Source organism: Tubulanus polymorphus, chromosome 5 (genome assembly GCF_964204645.1).
Source record: "Tubulanus polymorphus chromosome 5, tnTubPoly1.2, whole genome shotgun sequence".
Taxonomy (NCBI): domain Eukaryota; kingdom Metazoa; phylum Nemertea; class Palaeonemertea; order Tubulaniformes; family Tubulanidae; genus Tubulanus; species Tubulanus polymorphus.
The window spans coordinates 389,180-410,549 of NC_134029.1; the positions used below are offsets into that span (position 1 = coordinate 389,180).

General features: G+C 37.9%; 1 protein-coding gene across 2 annotated transcripts in view; it reads right to left on the reverse strand.

The window, feature by feature from the left end:
- Positions 1 to 21,370, reverse strand: part of LOC141906367 (multiple C2 and transmembrane domain-containing protein 1-like) — a 57,438-nt gene continuing 36,068 nt past the window's right edge. The window contains exons 5-23 of one of the 2 annotated variants that reach the window (XM_074795616.1): positions 17,051 to 17,159; positions 15,613 to 15,835; positions 14,395 to 14,506; positions 13,481 to 13,531; positions 12,693 to 12,797; positions 10,112 to 10,291; positions 9,672 to 9,802; positions 8,919 to 9,108; positions 8,135 to 8,331; positions 7,417 to 7,621; positions 6,931 to 7,005; positions 6,725 to 6,844; positions 5,336 to 5,461; positions 3,948 to 3,998; positions 3,613 to 3,636; positions 2,775 to 2,881; positions 2,584 to 2,693; positions 2,273 to 2,370; positions 1 to 2,027 (exon numbers count right to left, since the gene is read on the reverse strand). In XM_074795616.1, coding sequence (XP_074651717.1) covers positions 1,962 to 2,027; positions 2,273 to 2,370; positions 2,584 to 2,693; positions 2,775 to 2,881; positions 3,613 to 3,636; positions 3,948 to 3,998; positions 5,336 to 5,461; positions 6,725 to 6,844; positions 6,931 to 7,005; positions 7,417 to 7,621; positions 8,135 to 8,331; positions 8,919 to 9,108; positions 9,672 to 9,802; positions 10,112 to 10,291; positions 12,693 to 12,797; positions 13,481 to 13,531; positions 14,395 to 14,506; positions 15,613 to 15,835; positions 17,051 to 17,159 — 2,280 coding nt within the window. In that variant the 3' untranslated portion in view covers positions 1 to 1,961. The remainder of the gene's footprint in view (positions 2,028 to 2,272; positions 2,371 to 2,583; positions 2,694 to 2,774; positions 2,882 to 3,612; positions 3,637 to 3,947; positions 3,999 to 5,335; positions 5,462 to 6,724; positions 6,845 to 6,930; positions 7,006 to 7,416; positions 7,622 to 8,134; positions 8,332 to 8,918; positions 9,109 to 9,671; positions 9,803 to 10,111; positions 10,292 to 12,692; positions 12,798 to 13,480; positions 13,532 to 14,394; positions 14,507 to 15,612; positions 15,836 to 17,050; positions 17,160 to 21,370) is intronic. The other variant, XM_074795617.1, reaches the window with a different exon arrangement.

Consider the following 21,370-nt stretch of genomic DNA (forward strand, 5'->3'; position numbering starts at 1 on the left):
ATAATAATAATAATAATAATGATAAACTTAACATATTTCATGAATGGATATAAATTATATTTGAAACGATATTTACAGTTTTTATTGATATTGATATTTATGAGAGGCACTGATATTGCTGGTTCGATCATCCATTCAAGTTCATATGGAAATACTGGATGATTTTTACACAGACAGGAAGCAAAGTTTGTCGAAATGAAGCCAAAGTTACCATAGAAACATCATCAGGCACATATTTGGAACTTGATAGTAATGTATGTATCGATCTGCAGCCTCAAACCAGCCACTTCCCTAAAGACAATCGCAACAATTCACTATGAAATCTGTATGCTGCTAAAACGTCTGGGGCTGGTTCCACAGTGGAGACTTAAGTCATGGATATTGGTCTTATGTTGTTAGATTGGCTATAGAACTAACATGGTCTTAGACTGGTCTTAAGTCTAAGCCAAGACTATGGAACCGGCCCCTGGTGTTTGTAGTCCATTTACAATTGAAGATGTCTCAGATGAAGCACTGAACCCATGTGTGGACAATCAGATGGTGCTTTATCGAATGGCTGAGAGGCAAGGGGCTTGTTGAGGGAGGGCTGCAGATTGATAACAACTAATTCTTAAGCATATATTCCACAGTGAAAGGAGAGTTTACATCATTTGTTTGTTTTATAATTTGAAAGACATTGAGCTTTGAAGGAATGTTTCATCATTAATTAATAATACAGTAATTTCCGCTGATGATGATTATATTTACACAGATTCCTGATTGGCACAACTGTTAAACAAACACACACAAAATCAGAGATGAGACACGTGAACACCTGGAGACACCTGGGACCAGGAGACACCCAGTCCTACAACCACCCAGGCATAAACACAGTCTAATTCAGTGATATTTTTACAGTTATGAAAGAGTGATGAACTGTACAAGTTGTATATAATGTAAAGATCAGTGTGGAATTCAGGGACTCAGTTACAGTCAAGCTCTTTTCTATTCTATTTCAATCCAATATTATTTACCGAAGTCCACTATTCTGTGTCCGACCCATAGACGATCATTGATATAATCATCAATAAATGGGTGGGAATTTCTTAGCCTCAGTTCAAACTGACCGATTGAATGTTACTGAGTAGAACAGTTTTACTGCCTTTTAACCAATCACGATTCGGTATGAATTAAAATATGCAAATGAGATAAATCCATAAAACCCAGTTATAATTAGCATCAAGTAGAATTATCCGCATTGGTAAAATTATAATTATTGATTATATTTCTGGGAATTAAAATAGACCCGCCACAAATATATATTATACCTGTTGCTAGGTTGGATAGAATGTGGAATGGTTTTTAAATAGTTTTTGTTGATATTCTCGAGAAGTTTTCGATTCATGTTTTGGCACATTATCATTCATTATTTGGTAACAACTCAGTTAAAACTGGTTCTTTATGAAACTAAAACTAGACTAAAATCGATCAGAAACTGAAGTTAAATTCAACGAGGATCAACATTTAAATCACAACTTCAAAAAAAATGGATGGCTCCGATATTTTACTCGAACACAGAAATGGAATAAACGATCAAAGTTCAACTTTTAAATCGGTTAAAAACAACTGCTACAAAACAATCAAATAACCATCAATAATTCGAACTCAATTATTGCGGAGAATATTTCAAATATTTACATTTTTTTCATAGTATAACGAATAAAATATTAACGCGTGATATAAAAGTCAACAATTAAATATCCTAAACCCCCGACGACTTATTTATCAATGATACTAAAAAATACCATGCAAAAAAGTGCATAATTGTATCTATCGGAATAATTATCTATCGTACGCACGTAGAGATATATCAGTTTCCATAGAAACTGCAACAATGTGATGTTGAATTGCGGTGGAATCACCGTGGAAGCTTGACTAGAATAATTGAATATCTCGTATCCTGCCGACGGTAATTACAGGAATCAGCTGCGTTTCTTTTTACCCGGAGGAGTGTTTCCAAAATCTGGACGCAATTCACGGTACATCAACTGAAACAATAAAACAATTGCATTGAATTGATCATCAACTGAAACAATAAAACAATTGGATTGAATTGATCATCAACTGAAACAATAAAACAATTGCATTGAATTGATCATCAGCATTTTTATCGTAGTACCAGCAGTGGCCCAGTTATCCAGGCTCATCAAAGCATTAAACCCCTCCTTGCATTCATACTATGACCCTTTAAATCTTTATGATTCAGCTTTTTGCTGATAAATAAACCACGTACCAGTTCTTTATCTGACGGAACTCTAGACAAATAATCAAGCAGTTCATTATTGGGAATAGCATTCGGAGCTCGAAGTTTCTTAGTGAATTTATTGATACCTACAAAACAAAATATACAACCATTACTTAAAGGTGACGAGTCTGGTGAATTCCTGAACCGGTGTGAAGTGCGAATGATCAGTTTTAAAAAAGGGCGCCGATAAAATGTGTCATGTGTTTGAAGTTCAGTTTTAAAGTTCAATTAAAGATATCTCTGAAGGAATGGCGATGATGCATCGACGGGTTACTCATAGAATTGAGTTTAATACTTACCCCAGAGCAAGAGAATGTATCTTACTGGAACGTAGTAAAGCAGGAAAGTTCCCGCCAGCATCGCTAAACATGCCAACATGGATAACCATGGAACAGTCCAGTTAAACGTACTGAAATAAACAAATCAAATCAATCTTCCTTTTACCTTACATTCATATAGATCGCTTTGATTTATTTCATTGATGACTCACTTTTTGACACGTTCACCCATTGAAGCAGCCATATCCATTCCTTCTTGAACTTGTAAACAAATTTCCTGGATTTGTTGCAGTTTTTCCTTGAAACCTTTCTTTTCATCCTAGAAATAAATTCATCGTCAGTAATCATCAAAATCATTATCGTCACCGCTTACACCGTTACTATAGAGATGAGAATATCATCTTCCCAAGAATCAAAAGAATAAACCCTTCAAAACGAGTGGAACTATCACCGATAAACATCCAGACACCATAGTCAAAAACAGTGTCTTCCAGAAAATGTATGAACGCTGAATAAGAACACAAGATACCGTATAAAACACTAAACCAACCCCCATCCTCAACACACATAGCTAGGGTATATCAGCCCCTACTCCACACAGAACGTATGATATCAGTCACATTCCACAGACATACGCTACTTACTTCTTTAGCAGCTTTAGGTTTCTATTACGTCAGGTAGTACATAACAAAATGCCGCACAAAAGCAACAATCGATACATTAAAGCCGGAAGATTATGAATATATTTGATCGCGTTGGAGAAGAGCGAATTCTAGATATATATTCAATTTGAGGCAGTTCATTAAATAATACTGATTTTCATGTAGCGGTACGCACAATAATGGAATATATGTAGGAAGAAGTAGCCAAGAGTCCAAATAGTCTGAAAGATTGATTTCAAAATGAACTGGAAAGTGAATAATAGCTAGAATTCACTGATTGCAGGTTGTTATAAGTTGTATACAGGGATTATTATACGGGATCCAAAGGTTTCAGGGGGAGTCCCACAAGGGGGAGGGTCCAACAGGGGGGGGGGGTAGGTAGACTTACTGATGTGCTATTAGTTGAACGTTTCTGGATTAAAAACAACATTGATTCATACACAAAATTAAAACTTCATTAGAAATAAATAAATTACATTCGAACAGTGGAACCTCGTTACAACGAAATTCAGGGCACTAGAAAAATGAGTTCATCGTTAAGTATCCAGCATGAAATTCTAGGTTTGTGTAATAACTGATATAACAAGGTTCCACTGTATCTATAAATACCGACTGATACTACTGAATCATTTACTCTACACAATTACATGCTACGCTAACAATATCTATTGATTGGATTGATTGATTGATTGATTGATCGATTGGTTTGATTAATTGATTTACCTTTGGATCCTTTACTTCCTCTTCTTCCTCATCATCTTCATCAAAATATTCCTAAACGATAAACAAAAATAACTTACACAAAGTGACACAGTTACAGTATATATTAGTATGAGGTATACACAGGGAAGTGAGGATGTGAGGTAGTGAGGTTTCAATGTCATTGTTTGCGTAAACGTTGAAAACTTAAAAATGTGAATTCATGAAATACAAGCACAACTCGCAGCTGAAGTCGTCCTATTTGTGATGGTAATTATGTTAATGATTCGTCATCCAGATGATGACTTACACTTAATAATAAATTGAAATACAATTGAGACTGAAGAAAAGAGATGAATTCAGTGGATGAGACGACTAGTTGTAATGACAAAGATGTGTTGTCAGTAGCGTTGGAACCATAGCGACCGCAGTGGCGAAAGCCGTGGCAATAATTTACTGAATGACGTTTTTTTCTTTCTATACTTTTTGATGAAATTGAAGTAAATTCACCGCTGCAAAATTAGAACCTATGGAAAAATCGGCAATTGGCCGCGGCAATCAAAAATTGCTTCCAACGCGCCTGGTTGTTGAGGATGAACACGGTTTAATCCTCAACAACAATTCTTAAGATATAAATGAGTACATTATCAATTAACTGAACACGATGATCAGATTTGATGTTTGAAAACACCGCATTCGGGCAGGATTATCACAGCAGGTGGCAGCACTGTCGTTACCTGTTTCTTTGATTTTAAACGCCGCTAGAAATAAATTTGAATACAATCTGAATTATTGGAATATAGAGGGCAGCAGCAGCAGCAACAGCAGCCGTTATAGCACGTTTCACAATCCATTACCAAACCACGTCTACTAGGAGAACCTTGTATTTCTCACAAATAGAATGATATATTATTTGCCTGTGACTACTGCATGTTTAAACCCGTGGCACTGAATCACTATGCTATCCTCTATTACAGGTTTAAGGGTAGCTGGTTGTTCTAAAGCTAGGTATTTGCTATAAATATAAGGGGTTTTAAAACAGACTATCAAAAATTTTCTCCCGAGGAATATGGCTGACACAAATCTAGGGACTCTCTAACGTAAAACTACCGGTAAATAAGCGTTTTGGAAGGTTTTTTTATCCCACAAACCGCGACAACTGATTAAATTCAATCATTGTTTTTACCTTACTGCGTCCGCGTACTAATTGTTTACATAAAGATCCAACTCGTTGAAACTTTTGAGTAAAGAAAACATCATCAGTGATTTTGAAATCAGAGAGATTTTACCTAATGAATTCTCAGGTCGTCATAGTTTCTGCGTTACATATACTCGACCATTCTAAAAACATTCACTACATGACAACAGTAGACACATAGTACATGAAGTAGATTATAGAGGGCGTTACTTACATCTTCTTTGGCATCTTTGTTGAGACGGCTAATGATAGTGGTTATAATTAATTGGAAGACGAATACTATGAACAATGTTAACGGAGCCATGTATAGTTCAAATGTCCAAGTCAATATCAGGAATACCTGAAAAAACAGTCAACATGTTAATCATTACAGGGAAGGAGGGATAGAGGTAGGGAGGGATAGAGGTAGGGATAGAGGTAGGGAGGGATAGAGGTAGGGATAGAGGTAGGGAGGGATAGAGGTAGGGAGGGATAGAGGTAGGGAGGGATAGAGGGAGGGATAGAGGTAGGGAGGGATAGAGGGAGGTAGGGATAGAGGTAGGGAGGGATAGAGGGAGGGATAGAGGTAGGGAGGGATAGCGGTAGGGAGGGATAGAGGTAGGGATAGAGGTAGGGAGGGATAGAGGTAGGGAGGGATAGAGGTAGGGAGGGATAGCGGTAGGGAGGGATAGAGGTAGGGAGGGATAGAGGGAGGGAGGGATAGAGGGATGGAGGGAGGGATGGATAGAGGTAGGGATGGATAGAGGTAGGGAGGGATAGAGGTAGGGAGGGATAGAGGTAGGGAGGGATAGAGGGAGGGAGGAATAGAGGTAGGGAGGAATAGAGGTAGGGAGGGATAGAGGTAGGGAGGGATAGAGGGAGGGAGGGATAGAGGTAGGGATAGAGGTAGGGAGGGATAGAGGTAGGGAGGGATAGAGGTAGGGAGGGATAGCGGTAGGGAGGGATAGAGGTAGGGAGGGATAGAGGGAGGGAGGGATAGAGGGATGGAGGGAGGGATGGATAGAGGTAGGGATGGATAGAGGTAGGGAGGGATAGAGGTAGGGATGGATAGAGGTAGGGAGGGATAGAGGTAGGGAGGGATAGAGGTAGGGAGGGATAGAGGGAGGGAGGGATAGAGGGAGGGAGGAATAGAGGTAGGGATAGAGGTAGGGAGGGATAGAGGGAGGGAGGAATAGAGGTAGGGATAGAGGTAGGGAGGGATAGAGGGAGGGAGGGATAGAGGTAGGGAGGGATAGAGGGAGGTAGGGATAGAGGGAGGGAGGGATAGAGGTAGGGAGGGATAGAGGTAGGGAGGGATAGCGGTACGGTAGATCATGTAGGAGCGATAGATTCACTCTTATCTGTAATTAGTCGTAGTTCACCAAATATTAGAATAATTTGATATAAAAATAGTAAATTAATTGAAAATGAACAAGAAATTATTCTGATTTTGAGAATATTTTGATATTTTAAAGAGTAGTTCAGCTCTTAGTAGACATAGCCAAGAGACAATTTGAGGGCAGTTGGAGCGACGATGGGTCATCATCGCATGAATTGGGGCTAGAAAATAGGAAGCTGTCTCGGAGGGCACGCGAATCTACTGTATGTGGTTAATAAGACTTACTATAAACGCAGCTATACTTCGAGGTTTCGATTCCCAATTAAAACAGCTTTGTAAGAAAACGCCACCTTCAACAGCGGAATCAATAATCTGCGTTAGACGATCTATATTCCTCTTCATTACCTGCAATAATACATTCGAATTTACAAACTTGGTTTGAAGGTGATTATTGAATTGATTCTAAGCGAGTTTCAGCGATTGATACTTACAGCGATTTTGAATTGAGGTCTCGGTTGCATGTATTTCTCCTCTCTTGGATTCACTGTTCTTATTGCAGCTTTCAACTGAAACACAAACAATTACATTTATTGTTAAACCTATCATTGACCCAGTTGCTCAAAGGTTGATTAACATTTGAGCAACTGCAGCCCTCAGTGTTCTCCCATATGCTGGCGGTTTAAAGGGGCTGTACTCATCGTTAAGTGTATTACAACATGGCTGTTGATGTAATAAGGCTTTTGATCCCCAAAAAATACAGAAAATCCAATTTTTGGTATAATCTTCTATATTTCACATTAGCTCAATATATTTTAAAGCAATTATCCTCATTGATAGAATATTTACATCCAATCTGGCAGGGGCAACAGAAAAAAGGTGGCTGATTTTCAGAGGGATGGATGTAAAAATGAAAGGGATGGCCGGCCCTCTAAAACCTGTCCCGCGCAATAGAAGGGTTAATCCGGTGTTGAACTTACATGATTGTATATGAAATCCATTTCTAGCTGTACAGCACCTTTGACTCGGCGGTTCAGTTTTTTGTCCTTTAAGGCGTACCATCTCTTCTCACCGTTCTTGATTCTCAATAACGGAATTACGACTTTTCCCAAGAATTCAAACTTACGATCGCGATCCTCGTCATAAACTGTGATCTCTAACATCGAGTGGATATCACGAACCGGGCTGTAATCAGAAAAACAATTTACGCAATCTCAAAATCTCTGATATTAATGAATAACGCTGATTAGGGATGCAGTTACTCAAAAACTGGGCTTGTTCGTCGACAACTTTAACCCTAGAAATTTACAATGAAACTTCACAGTCTAACTCATAGTTTTCATGAGCATTATGTTGATAACTTATAACAAATGATGATCTACGCATTGTACATCTAATTAGTAATACAAATTACAACTCAAAAATAGAGATGACTTCAGTAATGTGAAGACTTATCCAAATGACGACTTACACTTAGTAAATTGAATTAGAAATACAAATTGAGACTCGAAAATATAGAGACGATTTCAGTAATGTGAAAACTTATCAGATGAAGAGTTTGACGGCATTTACATTTGAAATGGAATTCATAAATGTGAGTGAGTGAGCGAGTGAGTGAGTGAGTGAGTGAGTGTAGCCTCAAGTAAAATGTTTCATTTACAGAAAATATTCTGATTTGAAATACTCGAATGAACTTACAATGTGAATATTTTACCCCATTCTGGACACAGCGTTTTGTATTCAGTATGAGTTTGACGTCTGGCGTTAACGACCTCTAATACACAGAACGGATCACTTTTACCGCCGATATCAGCAGACGCAAGACTCTGAGCCTTAAATACTTTACACTGTAACCAACCAACATCTCGGATATTCTTGAATGATTTCGCAACTCCCTAAAAATGTATCAAACAAATAAAACTAACTTTCATATGTATTTATGGTTAAGTTAATAGTTGAATACAATATTAAGTTATGGCGGAACATAATAATAATAATAATAATAATAATTAGTGCCTATAAAGCGCCTTTCCAATGAATGCTCAAAGTGCTGTCACTCAATTATTACCCAGCTTCTGTTACCAATCCAGTACATTCTTACTCTCCCTAGGGAGATGCAACACCGATACGCTGCAGAGCGATCAAGGCGTCGTCAGCCAGTAGCAATTGTGAATTAATGCCTTGCCTAAGGACACTACAGCACAGCCGGGGTTCGAACACACAACCTCCCGATTGGGGGGCGAGCACTCTACCACTAAGCCACACTGCTCCACAAAACATCAGCTGAATGTGGTGTAGTTAAATACATGAAATACAGTACACATTGCCTAACTAGGGCAAACTGGGACTGGCAATATTAGTTAAGGCAAAAGTCCGAGCCAAGGATTGGAAAATGATTTCGTTTGAAAGTCAGAAAATGATGATGTTTACGGAAGCCTGAGTTGGCCGTGTCTCAGTGCGAATTTGATGTTTTGATGCTTACGTATTTGCGTACGATTTCCTCGCGAGCTTTTCCATCTGGTAAATAATCACTGAGATCAGCCGCTCCTGTTTCACTACCTTGAGTTCCGGTAATAGTCACCAGTAATACAACTACTCCAGCTCCGTCCTCCAACTTCACTTCTACTGTATGAGTTACTTCACGATCTAAAGTTGTTAAATCAACTGTTGCCCTTTTTAAACGAAATTCATTCATTCAATTATTCATTCACAAAATTGGTTTTAAATTTCATGACATTTATATTCAATATTTTAGTAGTTGTGTTTTATCAATCTACATCAGTTGACAGCTCTAGACCAATGAAAAGCCAGTAGTCGACCAATAGTATAAAAAGTATTCAGTCCACTCCATATTTTGATGTTTCATGATGCTTTAAATAGTTAAAATGGTTTCATCTAGAATTTCTTTATCGATAATGTTTTATCTTGTAACATGCAGTAAACAGTTTTTATATCTTGAAATGTTTTGCTCATCGCCCAATTCAAGACGCTAATGCTACATGCTACTAGACTCATAGTTTGCTTGGTCAAACAGCTGTATTTCAACTAAAATGGCTGTGACGCCGAATCACGATATTGGACAACGTAAACTTGCGGAATGCTCATTAATTTCAGTAAAAGCGAGCTAAAGTATCAATGGTCCTTTATCATAATCTTAAAGTGTTATTATCTATAACACACTACTGTAACAGGTTCAGTCAAGACCATTCACAACAGTTACAAAGTATTCAATTACCTTCCCATGAGATCATTCTTATCGGCGACATCGAAATCCCACACAGTCACCTCTAACGTACTGGTCTGGTTATCGTACATATACAGTTCACACTGTTCTTTCCATCGCGGATTCAATGTTTTCATTTTAGGCTGAAATTTACAAACAGTTTCATCGGCTAAAGACTCATTCTAAACAAACATCAAATATTAGATGTTTAGATAGAAATAACATCAAACAAATTGAAGATGATTTATCAGTTTATATACTACAGATGTGAATGTCGAAGGTTCATCCAAATGATGACTTGAAGTAAATTGAATAAGAAATACAAATTTAGACGACTTCAGTTGTGACGACTTATACAACAGAATCTATCTAAAATAGAGACGACTGTGCTGACTTATCCATGACTGAAGTGAGTTTGAGCATAATACAGATATATAACTGTAGTTACAAACCTTTCCTTTGAATTTCTCATTTCCGAGTCTTAATTTAACGAATGGATCGCTTAATCCGTTGTCGTCCATAGGAATAAGATTTTTACCCTCGACTAACACGATGTGTACTATAGAACTATATGTGTACGTTCCTTTCTTATTACGCCCGGATTCTGCCATTTTACTCGCTCGCAAGAAATACTGAAATTATAGAAAATAAAAATCCTTTAATTTAAACATCGTAGCAGCGCGTAGTTTGAATACCAGATCCAGTTCCACACTTCCACAATTACTGGATCCAGTTCCACAGTTACTGGATCCAGTTCCACAGTTCTCAAAATATTGAGTTAAAACATTGGATTGGAAATGAACTCTTCAGTCAAATGAACTGAGATGTATGGATCTGAGCCATACTGCTGATTTCTGAATTAATCATGACTCATCGATAGAACCTCAGATCCAGTTCTATAGACAGAGATTTAACTGGATAAATCTAAGATCAGCTTTACGTCAAATATATTCTATAACTGTGGAACTGGGTCTGAAATGTCACAAAAAATTGAGAAGATTAACGTAAATATTTACAACAAATGATTATATATTAATCATGCAACTCTTTAAAAAACAATCAACAAAAACTAATATAAATATATATATATATATATTGACAAGATATTTGACAAGACTGTTCTATTTAAAATGGTCTCAGTGCAGGATGATACTGAGCATGCAATGCGCAAATAATCAATCACATCATAATCATCATCAAGCATCAATCGGAATCAGTTCATTCTGGGTCATAGAATGCTAACTGTACGGATTTCATTAAATCAGAGATAGACCTGAAATTGATTAATCATTGAAATCAACTTTAACTATCTCTATCACACACACACACTAGAATAAAACTTATCTATAATCAGCACTGACCTCATCTCTCATACACAGTATATTCTGAACAAATTCCTACATCACAACCAAACTTACTGTTCAAATAAATCCCCAATAAAAAACTGTTCTTTAAACGTAAAATACAGCAGTTTGAGATGTGTGTTTTCTATGATGGAACAGCCAGGTAGTACAGGTCTGTAAATATACCTGGATCCTAGCGTGAAAAATCAATCAAACATACCGACCTACCGACATACCGACCACACCTTAGAATATTATTTTCATTAGAGCAATAACTACAGTGTTTCATACACAGCAGGGTACCCCTATTATATACAGATACTGGACACAGTGATCATTATAGATACCAGCAGTAACATCTAAAACCAATTTAAATCCTCATAAATGGTATGTACAACTAACTATATGACACAATAATCGCTTAGATCCAAATATTTGAATAATGATGAAGATGAAAAAACCTGTTTTAAAACGACGGTTTTCTTTAACAGTTTATCATCGTTTTCATTCTTATTTTCCTTTTTATCCATCATTTCATCAGATTTTATCATCAGAAGTATTTTGATGGGATGCTGCTCCTAATGATTGAAGTGTCTTCTTATCAATGAATACTCAATGACCACTCAGTAGACAGCGGTCAGACTGCTCACACAGTGGACAGTGGTCAGACTGCTCACACAGTAGACCGACTGGTGACAGTGGACAGATGTCACACAGTGGACAGTCGTCAATATAGATGATACTCGTTCGTAACATCTGTTGCAGAATTATACAACAACGAAATGAATTAATATCTGGCTCTAAACACAAGGATTTCATAATCTGTAACATATATATATCTAAAATGACTCTAAAAGTCGATGACCCAGTTCCCCAGTTTTTAGTAAAGATTTCATTCAAGAGTTGAAACATTGAAAATGAACTAATCTCAACTCTCAACTGTAACCTACGAGCAACCATTTCAGATAATTGCTCGTAGCTGTAACTCACAACTGTGAATCGGGATCCAAGTGTAGAATGAGGTCATTTTTATAAATTCAATAGATTTCTGGATACACAAAATCCCTGATTTATCAATGAAGTAACACTGACTAAACTAACATTTTTTTGACAACAATAGATTTTGTAACTGCAGCAGGCACATGCTTTATGCAGGAGATGTAAATCAATTAAACACATATGTAACTACTGCAATGAATAAATGATTTGATTATTGATAATCAGTAGGAGGGGGTAGTGGAGGGGGTAAATGCTACTGAGTTTAATTTGTTAGATTCAATTTCATAATCGATAATTCTATAATATCATATCATAACGAAATCAGATTCAATCAATCAATATCGATTTGATTATAAAATCATAATACGAACTGTACAGGAGCTGTTTAAACATAGCATCATAGATGTGAAGACTTTTCAATCAATGTGTTAAGTTTCAAAGTTTATTATTCCATAAAAGGTAAATATTATATAATGAGCACAGATGCTTCAGTATATTCAACTAAAATGGGGCTTGACTTTCATTCAATAAGATGTGATGTGATAATTACCTTAAGAAATTAAAATTCATCTCATCATTTTTAACCAAAGCCTCATCACATTTTAATTGAATATAGATCTTGACTTCTTAATTTGTGTATATGCACTATAGATATATATAGTTAAGTTTGAGGTGTGTCTTATACAATTACATGATTCCACTGTTGTTCCGCTAACAGAGTCGTATTGACTTTTCTAATAGGAATCTCAGCAGATTCCAGGGATACCCCTGTCATAGCTGGCAAATTCTCTAAAAACTGAAAATTAAATATTTATAAAATACTCAATAAATAGAATTAGATCTTTGCTAGTAATTCATAGATAAGAGGACACAGTTCCACAGTTCCACAGTTCCACAGTTCCACTTTAGATGGTTCAATAAGACAATCTAAAAAAATTCAGACCTAGAATTAAATTTCAACTGAGAACAATAGAACTTGGTCCAGATGGATAAATGGAGGTAAATAAATTAAAATCTGTGTTGAACAAGTGCCTACTCAATGAGCACCCCAGGGATACCCGTAGGAGTACCCCGGGACACCCCAGGGATACCCGTAGGAGTACCCCGGGACACCCCAGGGATACCCGTAGGAGTACCCCAGGGATACCCGTAGGAGTACCCCGGGACACCCCAGGGATACCCGTAGGAGTACCCCAGGGATACCCGTAGGAGTACTCCAGGGATACCCCAGGGATACCCGTAGGAGTACCCCAGGACACCCCGGGGATACCCGTAGGAGTACCCCAGGATACCCCAGGGTTACTTTTTGAGTACTGTATATATGACAATCTTTTGGTAAAAACAGGCACAAAATAACGGAACAAACAGCAACTAAAAATCTATCAGTATTTTGTGTAATGGATCGACTAGTCAGCCGATTGACTGATAGACTGATCAGCCGATTGACTGATAGACTGATCAGCTAATACTAAGACTAACCTTCCCTGCAGTTTTACACTGAATTCCACCTTTAGAAGTATGAGGAGAATGCTACGTAGATAAAAATATAGTAAAAGCAAAAAATACATCAATATATTTGTTATGATATATTCAAACAGACACGGAGAGAGTTTAAAAACTATTACTCAAAGATAGTTCAGATAAACACCTTTAAAAAAATCATTTTAACCTACAGATAACTATCATTTACATTCAATTCCTTTAACTCTCAGTGTAGAGATCCAGTTCCACAGTTCCATGGAGTTTAAATCTGAATCCACAATTTAAGTAGTTGAAACAGGATCCTCGAGTCAAATCTGACCAACCAATGACAGGTGGTGTGGATACTGGAGTTGCTATTTTTAAAAATTCTCGATTGAGACTTATCCACAGTTATCTAGAAGGTTGTTAAAACTAATCTATTGTGATATATTAGATTCTGAAACCACGAGATAAAGTTATTTCATGCTATAAAAATCTCCTATCGATATTACGTGCAATGACTGTATTTCAGAGGTCTACGTCCCATCCCTCCCTCTCCGTGAGTTGTATAGATTACTGATAGATGGCACATCAGTTCATGTCTGATTGTTCATGATGCAGAAATATTCTAGAATCTGCGTTTCTGCTAAGATATCCAGACTTGTCGCAGTCTTTGTAAAATACCAATAATATTGACGATTTCGCAACAGAAAATAAGTTGAAAGTGTTGTTTTTGGTAGAATAGAGGCTTCTACCAATCTTTAGAAATTTATTGATATATCAAATAAATCTGAAGATGGGTAGAAGACTATCTTAAACATCAGTGTTACAGATAATTGTCGTTAATCGTCAATATCGTGGGTGTATTTTCTATAAACCTCCGTTACTGCTATTAGAGACCCATTCACCAGTAGAATCAATTATTGTATTACCTGTTCTTTCTCATCTTGTGTTTTAGGAACAAGTTTAACTGATAGTAATATGTATCCCATGTATCCTTCTTTACTCTTTGCTTCAGAAAGCATCAGTTTCATCTCTTGCAGCCTGCGAAAATAAATATAAAGAAAGAATATCTTAGTTTTCAGAGTCGGTAAACATAATACAAAATCAGGGGTCAATTTCAATCTGAAAGTTATTGGTTTATTTCAATGTTCCGTATGAAGATGACTATTAGGATATAGTCGAAACGTTGAATAAACTACACTAGCTCAAGGAATACAGTATTCCTGAAGATGACTATTAGGATAAAGTCGAAACGTTGAATAAACTACACTAGCTCAAGGAATACAGTATTCCTGAAGATGACTATTAGAATATAGTTGAAACGTTGAATAAACTACACTAGCTCAAGGAATACAGTATTCCTGAAGATGACTATTAGGATAAAGTCGAAACGTTGAATAAACTACACTAGCTCAAGGAATACAGTATTCCTGAAGATGACTATTAGAATATAGTTGAAACGTTGAATAAACTACACTAGCTCAAGGAATACAGTATTCCTGAAGATGACTATTAGGATAAAGTCGAAACGTTGAATAAACTACACTAGCTGAAGGAATACAGTATTCCTGAAGATGACTATTAGGATAAAGTCGAAACGTTGAATAAACTACACTAGCTCAAGGAATACAGTATTCCTGAAGATGACTATTAGGATATAGTCGAAACGTTGAATAAACTACACTAGCTCAAGGAATACAGTATTCCTGAAGATGACTATTAGGATATAGTCGAAACGTTGAATGAACTACACTAGCTCAAGGAATACAGTATTCCTGAAGATGACTATTAGGATATAGTCGAAACGTTGAATAAACTACACTAGCTCAAGGAATACAGTATTCCTGAAGATGACTATTAGGATAAAGTTGAAACGTTGAATAAACTACACTAGCTGAAGGAATACAGTATTCCTGAAAATGACTATTAGAATATAGTTGAAACGATTAATAGACCACGGCTAGAATAACTGTGTGAATTGATAACATGTATCAATATTGAAACGACAATATTTTTGCCAGTGACTAAAAGCTTTTTGCAATTGATTAAAATCCAGTCAGCCAACCAGCCAGCCAGCTTGGTCCTATTATCCGTAGATTATTTGAAAGGATTCTAAAAAGGTTTCAATTGATTGAAAACTAACTCACGTATTTAGAGGAAGATCTGAAGGTTTGATTTCCGCGAATCCCATGCTGTCGTCTTGAACACCTCGATCCCAATCGTAACATTTCACGTTGATAGCATGAAACGGATCTTCAATCGGTAAAATGAATTTCTCGTTCCAAGCCGGATTCAGGTTTTTGTGTATTGTACGACTTTTATACAGTTCTTTATGACCGAGCTTGAATTTCACGTACGGGTCACTTGTACCTGTAACATAAAATACATACAGTTTATGAAAACGAGACCGTTGATGAAACACTTCAATTAAAGTCCTAAATGTTTCCTGGAGCTATTAGTAAATTATTCCATTAATGTTTCAACTATATTCTAATTGGTCGTCTCAAGGAAACTCTTTTCATTATTCTCAGTGTGGGATTTTATTTGTAGTATGAATGTATTTTATTTTTTTTTTTGGGGGGGGGGGGGTAAATCGTTTTTCATTTTAGTGCCAAAACTGAATAGAAGCCAGGATCCTGCTGCGTAGTTGCAGGAGTAATCATCATTTCCTAGAAATATTTCATCAATTTCAAGGAACTTATGTTATCTAGTTTGTTTATATATCTGGTGACCAAATCCAGCCAATCACAGCTAGGGTTAGGGTTAGGGCTGTTTGTTTATATCAGGTGGCCAGCTTCAGCCAGTCAGAAGCTATGGTTTGTTTATATCAGGTGACCAGCTCTAACCAATCAGAAGCTAGGGTTAGGGTTAGGGCTATTTGTTTACATCAGGTGACCAGCTCCAGCCAATCAGAAGCTAGGGTTAGGGTTAGGGCTATTTGTTTACATCAGCTCCAGCCAATCAGAAGCTAGGGTTAGGGTTAGGGCTATTTGTTTACATCAGCTCCAGCCAATCAGAAGTTAGGGGTTTGTTTATATCAGGTGACCTGCTCTAGCCCAATCACAAGCTAAGTTGTGACCTGTTTGCTAGGTAAATAATGAACTGTTACATAGTGTGAGATAGTTTGACAGTTACTTGTCACACAATGATCACTGAGTTTAGTAATAATCTAACAAACTAAACATTTTGAACAAAATTCTAATCTACAACTGACTGAACCAGTACAATAGTTCAAGAAGTTTATATCAACAGATCTACAGATTGTCAAAATGAACTCTTTGTATATGTATCTAGATCAAAATAGATAAATTCTAGTATAGATAACTTCAGATATGTTGATAAGCAATGCGGGTGTACGATAGGGTTACTACTGGTTTTACTGTTGTTTTACTGATTGGTTTTATCTGTTGATGTTATTGATGGATATTAGGATGGACAGTGCCACTCTGCGCCTCCCCTTGAGAGATCTGATTGATCATCAACTGTCGTGAACTAATCCACAAGTCACAGATAACTAAATCAGTCTGCGACGACGTGGTAGTTTGTCTCTCAGTCTGATCACAGTAATTGGAAGAGGTCTCTTACCACACGCGTCTCTAACAACCAGATCACGTCCTTCTTTCAAAATCACTTCTAATTCAAAGAATGGATATTTTTTCAGTTCTGCATGTCTCTGACGAATTAAAGCTGCTTCCTACAATCAAATAACCGTAAATAAATCATTACTTATAGTAAATATATGTGTGAATATTTACACAAACGCTATTAATAAAATAGGAATAATAAATACAACGTAGATTAACGGTAATAACTATTTACATTACGCAATTTGTAACATTTCATCTATATTTATAAGCTGTTAAGATGTAGATAAATGTAAAGCACAGGGTTGGTTCTACTAGGACCGGAATCTCTGAGAGTAAAGAACAGGGTTGGTTCTACTAGGACCAGAATCTCTGAGAGTAAAGAACAGGGTTGGTTCTACTAGGACCAGAATCTCTGAGAGTAAAGAACAGGGTTGGTTCTACTAGGACCAGAATCTCTGAGAGTAAAGAACAGGGTTGGTTCTACTAGGACCAGAATCTCTGAGAGTAAAGAACAGGGTTGGTTCTACTAGGACCAGAATCTCTGAGAGTAAAGAACAGGGTTGGTTCTACTAGGACCAGAATCTCTGAGAGTAAAGAACAGGGTTGGTTCTACTAGGACCAGAATCTCTGAGAGTAAAGAACAGGGTTGGTTCTACTAGGACCAGAATCTCTGAGAGTAAAGAACAGGGTTGGTTCTACTAGGACCAGAATCTCTGAGAGTAAAGAACAGGGTTGGTTCTACTAGAACCAGAATCTCTGAGAGTAAAGAACAGGGTTGGTTCTACTAGGACCGGAATCTCTAAGAGTAAAGAACAGGGTTGGTTCTACTAGGACCGGAATCTTCGAGAGTAAAGAACAGGGTTGGTTCTACTAGGACCGGAATCTCTGAGAGTAAAGAACAGGGTTGGTTCTACTAGGACCGGAATCTCTAAGAGTAAAGAACAGGGTTGGTTCTACTAGGACCGGAATCTCTAAGAGTAAAGAACAGGGTTGGTTCTACTAGGACCGGAATCTCTAAGAGTAAAGAACAGGGTTGGTTCTACTAGGACCGGAATCTCTGAGAGTAAAGAACAGGGTTGGTTCTACTAGGACCGGAATCTCTGAGAGTAAAGAACAGGGTTGGTTCTACTAGGACCAGAATCTCTGAGAGTAAAGAACAGGGTTGGTTCTACTAGGACCAGAATCTCTGAGAGTAAAGAACAGGGTTGGTTCTACTAGGACCAGAATCTCTGAGAGTAAAGAACAGGGTTGGTTCTACTAGGACCAGAATCTCTGAGAGTAAAGAACAGGGTTGGTTCTACTAGGACCAGAATCTCTGAGAGTAAAGAACAGGGTTGGTTCTACTAGGACCAGAATCTCTGAGAGTAAAGAACAGGGTTGGTTCTACTAGGACCAGAATCTCTGAGAGTAAAGAACAGGGTTGGTTCTACTAGAACCAGAATCTCTGAGAGTAAAGAACAGGGTTGGTTCTACTAGGACCGGAATCTCTAAGAGTAAAGAACAGGGTTGGTTCTACTAGGACCGGAATCTTCGAGAGTAAAGAACAGGGTTGGTTCTACTAGGACCGGAATCTCTGAGAGTAAAGAACAGGGTTGGTTCTACTAGGACCGGAATCTCTAAGAGTAAAGAACAGGGTTGGTTCTACTAGGACCGGAATCTCTAAGAGTAAAGAACAGGGTTGGTTCTACTAGGACCGGAATCTCTAAGAGTAAAGAACAGGGTTGGTTCTACTAGGACCGGAATCTCTGAGAGTAAAGAACAGGGTTGGTTCTACTAGGACCGGAATCTCTGAGAGTAAAGAACAGGGTTGGTTCTACTAGGACCAGAATCTCTGAGAGTAAAGAACAGGGTTGGTTCTACTAGGACCAGAATCTCTGAGAGTAAAGAACAGGGTTGGTTCTACTAGGACCGGAATCTCTAAGAGTAAAGAACAGGGTTGGTTCTACTAGGACCGGAATCTCTGAGAGTAAAGAACAGGGTTGGTTCTACTAGAACCAGAATCTCTGAGAGTAAAGAACAGGGTTGGTTCTACTAGGACCAGAATCTCTAAGAGTAAAGAACAGGGTTGGTTCTACTAGGACCAGAATCTCTGAGAGTAAAGAACAGGGTTGGTTCTACTAGGACCGGAATCTCTGAGAGTAAAGAACAGGGTTGGTTCTACTAGAACCGGAATCTCTGAGAGTAAAGAACAGGGTTGGTTCTACTAGGACCAGAATCTCTGAGAGTAAAGAACAGGGTTGGTTCTACTAGAACCGGAATCTCTGAGAGTAAAGAACAGGGTTGGTTCTACTAGGACCAGAATCTCTGAGAGTAAAGAACAGGGTTGGTTCTACTAGGACCGGAATCTCTGAGAGTAAAGAACAGGGTTGGTTCTACTAGGACCAGAATCTCTGAGAGTAAAGAACAGGGTTGGTTCTACTAGGACCAGAATCTCTGAGAGTAAAGAACAGGGTTGGTTCTACTAGGACCGGAATCTCTGAGAGTAAAGAACAGGGTTGGTTCTACTAGGACCAGAATCTCTGAGAGTAAAGAACAGGGTTGGTTCTACTAGGACCAGAATCTCTGAGAGTAAAGAACAGGGTTGGTTCTACTAGGACCAGAATCTCTGAGAGTAAAGAACAGGGTTGGTTCTACTAGGACCAGAATCTGCGAGAGTAAAGAACAGGGTTGGTTCTACTAGGACCGGAATCTCTGAGAGTAAAGAACAGGGTTGGTTCTACTAGGACCAGAATCTCTAAGAGTAAAGAACAGGGTTGGTTCTACTAGGACCGGAATCTCTGAGAGTAAAGAGCAGGGTTGGTTCTACTAGGACCAGAATCTCTAAGAGTAAAGAACAGGGTTGGTTCTACTAGGACCAGAATCTCTGAGAGTAAAGAACAGGGTTGGTTCTACTAGGACCGGAATCTCCGAGAGTAAAGAACAGGGTTGGTTCTACTAGGACCAGAATCTCTGAGAGTAAAGAACAGGGTTGGTTCTACTAGGACCGGAATCTCCGAGAGTAAAGAACAGGGTTGGTTCTACTAGGACCGGAATCTCTGAGAGTAAAGAACAGGGTTGGTTCTACTAGGACCGGAATCTCTAAGAGTAAAGAACAGGGTTGGTTCTACTAGGACCAGAATCTCTGAGAGTAAAGAACAGGGTTGGTTCTACTAGGACCAGAATCTCTGAGAGTAAAGAACAGGGTTGGTTCTACTAGGACCAGAATCTCTAAGAGTAAAGAACAGGGTTGGTTCTACTAGGACCAGAATCTCTGAGAGTAAAGAACAGGGTTGGTTCTACTAGGACCAGAATCTTCGAGAGTCTTTACAAGATTTCAAGGCAAATTGGATCAGAAAACAGCATTTGAATGAGAATAAGCAAACTACAGTCATTTCAGCGTCAAATTTCCAGAATTATAGACAGAATTAAAAATTACAAAGTGCCTTTACCGCATGAAGGTATTTAATATTTTGAGTGTCCTATGAAAGTTAAGACCCCCATGATCGACCCCTACAGATTTACAGTAAGAGACTGCGTTAAATATGAAATAAAGCTTTCAGTAAAATTAAACTGAGTAAACATTTAAAATGAGACTGAATCAATACATCGACAATTCCATTAGTGACACTGATTTTAACACTCTGAGTCCGGGTGGCGATGATAATATAAAATCCCACACTGACGATGAAACTAGTCGGAAATGTTTCCTCGAGCTAGAATATATTTGATGTTTTGACTCAATTCCCAAAAGTCTACAGTAATATTGAACAACTGAAATCATTAGTATTCTTCAATAGGATACGACGATGTAAGGATATAATCAAAATTAGCCCAAAGGAAACTTTTCAGACTCTTTTGAGTTTTCATTATCAGTGTTAGATTTTATAACACGTACTCAAGAGTCACAACTCAAACACCTGTGAAACAAATATACCCAATCTTCCTCTTCATTTTTATCCTCATTTAAATCGGTAAAAACCTCATCATCGCCGTCCTCATCTACAGTAGGATCATCTTCAATTTCGTCGAATAAATCCGAACTGAATTCCGAACTTAATTCTGAACTTCGCAGCGAAAACTGAAAATGTCTCTTAAACGAATTCATAATAATTAAACAGCTCCCTCTCGGTTATACTTAGCATCATCCGAGTCAGCCTCTCGCGTGCTGCAGCCGGGGTACCGTCGGGTACCGTAGTTACGTCTAAACAGAAATCTGATATTTCAAGAAATTATTTCGTCATATCACTGAATAGCGAAACTGATTTGAAACAGAGTTTGGACGGAACACATGTGGTAAATCTGTGTCAGTCAGTAACGTGTCACATTCTCTAATCAATGA